The 7,902-nt window shown below is 42.1% G+C and overlaps 1 protein-coding gene across 1 annotated transcript; it reads right to left on the reverse strand.

The window, feature by feature from the left end:
• Positions 1 to 840: 840 nt before the first annotated feature.
• LOC139451070 (uncharacterized) lies at positions 841 to 1,263 on the reverse strand. The gene has a single exon (XM_071232869.1). The coding sequence runs from the start codon at positions 1,261 to 1,263 to the stop codon at positions 841 to 843; it is 423 nt and encodes a 140-aa protein (XP_071088970.1).
• Positions 1,264 to 7,902: the final 6,639 nt, after the last annotated feature.

The raw sequence follows: 7,902 nt of genomic DNA on the forward strand, positions 1-7,902 counted from the left end.
TCTCTCTCTCCCCCTCCCTTTCCCTCTTTCCTCCCTTCCTATCCCTATCTCTCTCCTTCTGCCTCTCTCCTTTTCTCTCCCCCTCTCTCTTTCCTTCTCCCCCTCCTTCTCCACTTCTTCCCCCCTCTCCCTCACTGTCTCTCTCTTTCTCTCTCTCTCTCTCTCTCTCTCGATTGAATTTCAAAATACCACTTTTTTCTTAATTTACTCATTTTCAGTACTTTGTAATTATATTTAATTAGTCCAAGCTCACGAAATATATGAACAAAATTAAACCAAGAGCGAATCGCAGTAATTGTCCAGGAAGCATGTAGACTATATCGACGGCAGCTTTAAACACATAACATGGCCACATGCTGGGCTGTGTTATTGTGCTGTGGGTGGAACCACGTGTATACTCAATACGGATATAAACGCAACACGACGTGACGTCAACAATTAATATTCATTTGAAATGAAAGTACAGGGCTGTTTCATTTGGCGATGTGACACGCCGCCCTTCATTAAAGTAATTTGTCTGCCAGTGAACACAGTATGAATTTTTTTACATTTAATATATGTTTGAAATTTCCATAAAATACGTATTGAATCTCAGATATTAATTGTGGGAAATGTGCGGTTAGTCGTTCATGGGAAGTGGTCATCTTTATTTGGGTATGTTTCCTACCGCACCAGGAGAGAACGCAGACATTATAACTTGTATCCCTACGATATTCAAACTACAACGATATCAAGTAATTCATACCATATCAAATAATGTATATCGGTGACGGAGTGCTGCTTTGGACATAGACTCGCCATAAACTCGCCAAAGACCCACCATAGACCCGCCATAAACTCTCAACAGACCCGACATAGACTCGCCATAGATCCACCATAGAGCCGCCATAGACCCGCCATAGACCCGCCATAGACTCGCCACAGACCCGCCATGGACTCGCCATAGACTCGCCACAGACCCTCCATAGAGCCGCCATAGACTCGCCACAGACCTGCCGTAGACTCGCCATAGACCCGCCATAGACCCGCCATAGACCCGCCATGGACTCGCCATAGACTCGCCATAGACCCGCCAAAGATCCGCCATAAACCCGCCAAAGACCCGCCATGGACTCGCCATAGACCCGCCATAGACCCGCCATAAACTCGCCACAGACCCGACATAGAATTGCCATAGATCCACCATAGACCCGCCATAGACTCGCCACAGACCCGCCATAGAGCCGCCATGGACTCGCCACAGACCCGCCATAGACCCGCCATGTAAAGTTTGGAAATCAGGTCGGCCTAAAATTTGACTGAATGTTAGTTTTATCCTTTATTGGAAACATCTCTTCTTAACGTAGATACATCTCTATATGTTTCTATGGTTCGCCTTTCTTTTGGAGGTGAGTATATATGGAGCATGGCGCTGACAGACCAGGGGTCGTATTAGAAGCGAATCTGGATTTCGAACCAACAATCAGCGGATACTGGCATAGATAAGAAAGACAACTCTGCACAGAGAAATTGTGGCAGTCTTCCAGATGCACTCCAAATTGACCAGTGCTCTAGGTCATATGGGTACTCAAATAGTCGTCTCAAGGGGAAGAGTTGACTGAATTTTCCGTCCGACATGACATGCGTCAGAAGTGCAATCATATTCAGCAATGCTGCCATCAATCTATGTTTTCTAAGTCGCTAAACTCCGCCTCCAGCAAAGACGATGGTGACAGTGTTCGGAGCTTCTCTGGATCCGTTCCCGACGTCTGGAATAGTTCACAGTTAGGATTCCATGATTTAAAGTCATGTGATGGTACTATGGCTACCCGCATGGAGGTTACGGGGGAGAATGTTTCCCCAGTATCCCATGCGTGTTGTGCCGACTGCTGATGGCGGGTCATGGTGCCCGATGGTTTTCGATAGTTGCTCATTTTATCAATCACTGGTTAGCCTGATCAAGACTCGATTTTTCACAGGATGTTGTAATAAATCTGAATATTGCTAATATCGACGTTAAACAACATTCATTCACTCACTCACTCACACACTCACTCACACACTGGAGCAACAACCGCTTGGATGAACCTAATGGGGTGAATTTCTCACATGGATCGCCATTGCTGTCTCTGCTCAAAGGCGGGATACAACTTCAAAGATGCTTACTGCTTAAACATCCAACTCGCTCACTCAAAACCATCTCTTGTGACTTTAAACCATAAACACGTAATGCCACTGACCTCACATACATGACTACCATATTTACATCACAATCTAATTGTATCCCATCTTCCTTGAATCTTACACGTCAACAAGCAAAGGTCGGACAGAGAGGCAGATCGAGTTCATGCTGCAGAGTACAATGTCGCACCTGCTTACAACATACGTTTAATTAATGTCATAATCACGTTTAAATACATATTTAATAGTCAGTGATAGCGTGAGCCATAGAATATATGAAATATCTATCAGTGATCTACGTTAGATCTAGAAATGAACGCACCTTGCATAATCTAATCAGCACGGGTGACAGGTGAACGGATGGAGTCGTCTCTCTCATCTTACAAAGGCGCAGACCAGACTTCCAACCTGAATTTGTTTTTTGTTTACCATGACACCTAAAAGATATACTAGTGAGCTCATAGCTACTTGATGCAAATATGTGTAAAAAATTGGTCGTCTAAAGTCTATTTTCTCGTAAAATTATTTCAAGCCAGTGTGCTATTTCGATACGCCCATAATGCATTAGGTTTTATTATGTAAGATAAGAGAGGGCGTAACTTTGATAAAGGCGTACACACTTACACTGAAAAGATTATGCAAAGATATGATGGACGAGGAAAAATAAAGTTACTGTACTAATACTAATAACACTTTTACTAGTGCTGCTACTACTAGTAATAAAAACTGATTTTGGTTTAACGCCGCTTTGAACATTTTTTCAGTAATATCACGGAGAATCACCTTGTGGCAGAAAATCCCTAAGCTTAAGTGATGCAGGTCGCAGACCTTTACCAGTTTTGTAGACTAACATTTAGTCTCTGAAATCTTATATAATTACACAATATCCTTCTTGACTCTTAAAATAAAAAAATTCCCTATGCTGATTGCTGTGGAATAGAGCTAGCTTGAGCTGGCTAGACATGCTTTTGTATGTATTTCTAGATTATTATTTTTTCATAAAATAAATATATTCCACGGTCATGGTGCAGGACTACCAGTTTTGTTAAACCAGCGAGTATGGGTATAGTGCTAACAAAGACGGGTCAAGACGGGTTTCGAACCCACGATCAAGATTTCTTGAAGTCCTAAGGGACGAAACTCTGCACAACGAATTGTGTTCCCTTAGACAACTCTGCCAAGTTATACTAAAGCCAAAAGTAACGATGGAAATTATACAGAATGAAGACCTTGCTCAACTGCCTTTTTTCTTTTACAAACTTTTGCATTCTCATTCGCATTCCCATGTACAGTAAAGTACGTATATAACGAACACGCTTATAACGAACTGACGGATATAACGAACTGATTTTTTGTCCCGACTATTTGCTACAGTTATGCTGTATATATGCTTATAACGAACTACGGTTATAACAAACTAAAGTTAGAGGTCCCTTTGAGTTCGTTTTAACCGTAGTTTACTGTACGTCATATTTCGGTTGACATGAGTTGCCCATACCTACTCAACCCCTAGAGCGATATACGCTTGTTGCATTTTATGAGTTTTTGAAAATACAATAATCAAGTTTTTCTTGATTAACACTGGTTAATTCAGGTTAATTATGTAGTCAACCCTGGTTGCCAGAACTGGTACAATAACTTATCTCAGGTCACTCACATTTTAATATTTGAACGCGCCTGGTGTTGGGCTATAAAAAAGGTCGCAGTGAGGTATGTAAATGTTCCAACAGTTCCTGCGTATTTAATATTCAATATTCATATATCAGTCTGTATGGCATAAATATGTAAGCCAATAAAAAACCATTCACAAATCAATGTATTTGGCTTGCTTTCTTTAACAAACTGACATATTCTTTAAACATAACCTGACGCGGCACTTTGTAGACAGACGTGGACAAGTGCTTCCCACTTAAGTCGCACATAAAACCATTCCGCAGGATTAAAACCATTCAGCGAGAATAAAACAATTCAGCGGGAATAAAACCAAGATGTTGGTCTGTATTGCCCTTAAACCCGAGCATCATTGCTGTCATCAACAGAGCGACACAACCAGTGGGCGATAATAGTCGACTCCAGCGTTACGACCGTGCATGATAATTGTTGAGCTCCCTGTATAAGGCCGTTTGTGTAGCAGTCATCATAAATCTTGCACGCATGACAAACGTTTGCAGTAATATTAGCGGCTTCGCTTTTTCGCCAGAATGCTCCATGGCCACGATGACTATATTAATCTAACTGAATATATTTTAAGGGAATCTTTGTGTGCAATAGGAAGAGTGTCAATGGCCCAAAAAAAACAGAAAAGATGTTCAGTTGACGAGAAACATAGGTTATCTGTCAGCCATCTTGATCTAGTAGTCACGTGACTCGGAGACTGGTACGAATTTCGGCCTTGTCCTCTTCAACACTCACTGCATTGTTAATACTGCAGCTACATAACTCGAGTGTGGACGTTGACAATATAGCTTGTCGGGTTACACAAAAATAACACGGCTTATACACTTTAGTTGGCACAAAAGCAGCGTTTTTAACTGACATAGTATATATCTACGTGAATACATGCGGCGTGGGTTGAAGAGGACGCCACGAACACTACCACGAGAGGGCGCTGCTGATTGATGGGGAATGCGCATGTTCTGAATGCGGAATATATGCAAAGACATGATGATTTCATACATAACACATGCACAGATCAGGATATTTGATAACGTAACTTTTTGTTTTCTATTGTAATGGTGAGTCATAGAGTCGCTTCAGCGTGGCGTGAAGTACTTGGAAATTAAATTCGATCAATAAGACCACCATCCATTATCTATTTTAGGCTGTAATGGCTGCATTTCTTGCAAGACGGTCGCGGCACGCAGCAGGTGGTAAAGCAGTGATCAACAACATTAGTAGATATCTATTATCTAAAATCTGTCGTATCTACTTATCAGGACGCAATGACAATATATTTTTTATGTTTTGTTTGTTTGTTGTTTTACCCCGCGCTCAGCAATATTCCAGCTGTATGACGGCGGTCTTTAAATAATCGAGTCTGGACCAGACAATCTCGTGATTGACATCCTGAGCATCGATCCACGCAACTTGGATACGATTACATGCATCAACCAAGTCCGCAAGCCTGACCACCCGATCCCGTTAGTCGTCTCTTACGACTAGCATAGTCGCTATTTTAATGTATTTTTGTATGAGTCCATTATGAAACGTGAAACGAATTTATGTTTTGGCCTACATTCTAAATTCTACAAATGATACTGAAGTTAGATGAAACAAAATTTTGTGTGAATTCTACATATTGAGAGTAAATGATGCGATATATATTTAAAAATGAAATGATGTTCATATAACAAAGCAGAATAATTAATATGTCATTCTGCAAGTGAGCGAATGACGTCTTACGTCACAGTCAGGGATATTAAACTCACAGAGGCATGTTTGTTTTGTTTGTTTGTTGTTTGACGTCACATCCAGCTTTATGACGTCGGTCTTTGAATAACCGTTTCTGGACCAGACGAACCAGTCAATCAGATTATGATGAACGTCCGACGACGTCGGGGTACAATACCACCCAACCAACCAAGTCACGGAACCTGAACCACCTGATCTACCAAATCGCCTCTTACGACAAACAGGGGATGCTGGAAAATAGAGATAATTTATGGATAACAACTTCTTTATTTACAGTAAAGGCTTCGAATCCCGGTTCGCCCCGATTATGTTTCTAGGTTTGTCAGCACCACACCCGTGCTCGTGGGTTTCACCGAAGTGGTAAACACCTGAGACCTGCATTACTTCGGGCTTTCCTCCCACATTAAGCTGACACGCCGCGATATAAGTGGAATACTGTTAAAAGCGGCTTTAAACCCAACTCACTCACTCACTACAGTAAAGGCGCCTTGCTTGACAAAGGTATCATGATATATACCGAAACGTCGCCTTTACTGTAAATAAAGAAGTTGTTATCCATAAATTATCTATACTTTGTCATCCGTCAACTTCTAAGTAATACCTATCAAACAATTCAGGGGTTGCTGGGGGTTAGTGCTAATCTGTAATCTATAAAGGGGCTTGAATCAGTCAGGAGTGAGTGAGTATGGTTTTACGCCGCTTTTAGCAATATTCCAGCAATATAACGACGGGGGACACCAGAAATGGGCTTCACACATTGTACCCATGTCGTGAATCGAACCCGGGTCTTCGGCGTGACGAGCGAACGCTTTAACCACTAGGCTACCCCACCGCCCCGAAATCAATCAGGAACATGAAAACCAGACTGCGAGCCGTGTGATATGACAGGAAGTGAGAGTTCGTAATAATGTATAGCTTTATTGAAGCCAGCGAGTGTTGTTCCGCGCAGACCAAGGATCATAATCGGGGCGAGTTTGGGGTTCGAACCCAGGAACAGAAGATCATCAAGACATCAAGTGTGGGATCACTCCATATTAATATTTGCCCCCTAAATCGAAATAATCAGGAATGATGACAATCTGTAAATATATTTTTCGGAATACTGAGGTGAGGAGAAATGGGGTATAACGTCGCGTCCAAGATTATTGCACTTATATCGCGACGTGCATGCACGTGTGTGTGGCTGCTTGTACTAGTCGATGCCGATTTTATAGTGCTAGCACACTGAGATACCATGCCGCAGTTTAACATGAATACCCTACTCAGACACAGTGTACTGACTCCGAGCCGACCAGTCCTTTATTTCCTAAAAGCCGAACGCAGGCAGGGTATCAAGAAGTACCATCTTTCAACGTCTTTTGATATGACGCTCCTCTCTCCGGGCAGACGCTCTACCACTAGACCACGGAGGCGGTCTTCGGATTCTGAGAGTAGAACAACCTAACATAGGTGAGTCGCGCAGGATGATGTAGCACATACATTTGTATTATGAGGACGGACAATCGTCACTATTGTTTAAAACGCTTCGTAATAGTGTAAAGTGTATTTTTATACCCTACGCAAAGCAGGGCGGGATTAATTTTTCACACACCTCCCAATATGTCTCAAAAGCGCATAGAACCATTACAAGGCAAAACTCATTTTTTAAAACATTTCAAAAAGTAAGTATGTGATTATGTGAGCATTATGACTACCAGTGTCATGGTACTACACGATTGTACACACTATATTGTATACGGGTAGCCAGGAGGAATGTTATAATTCGTTATGCACGTGTTTCTCCACCCTACTACAATGAAGCCCTCTGTAGTCTTGGCTGAGCCTAGCGTTAGAGTTTACCTGGCAATACTCGGCACTATGCGGGTACACACCGATGGCATGTCAACAATGTGTAGATGAGGCAACGCTGTTCAACGACACTGCATACTTGTATTATTATTATTATTGCTGACAATCGCACATTATGTTTAATGTTTTGGTGTATCATGCATTTGTAATGTTTACTGGTGAAATAAGTTGTTATACGTGTTTTTGTTTGCTTGGAATATAAGGGATTGTTGTTTATTGTGGAGATGTGCTGGTTCATGCGGTTACCCTGGCGTAAGGTATTTCTTTGTTGAATCCATCCTTTAAATGTAATTTTGTAAGTATTCATGACTCACTTGTGTATATATCAACTTGTTTTCGTTGCTATAAAGCTGAAATAATGTGACCCACCCCAAATCCCAACACTTACCCCCCCCCCCACCCCCCACCCCCCACCACCACCTAGCACCCCCTCCCCACCCCAACCGCCTACACACCTACACACAGCGCTTGTTCACCACTTCA

The sequence above is a fragment of the Haliotis cracherodii genome, unplaced genomic scaffold, assembly GCF_022045235.1.
Source record: "Haliotis cracherodii isolate W230 unplaced genomic scaffold, xgHalCrac1.p SCAF_8, whole genome shotgun sequence".
Classification (NCBI taxonomy): Eukaryota; Metazoa; Mollusca; class Gastropoda; order Lepetellida; family Haliotidae; genus Haliotis; species Haliotis cracherodii.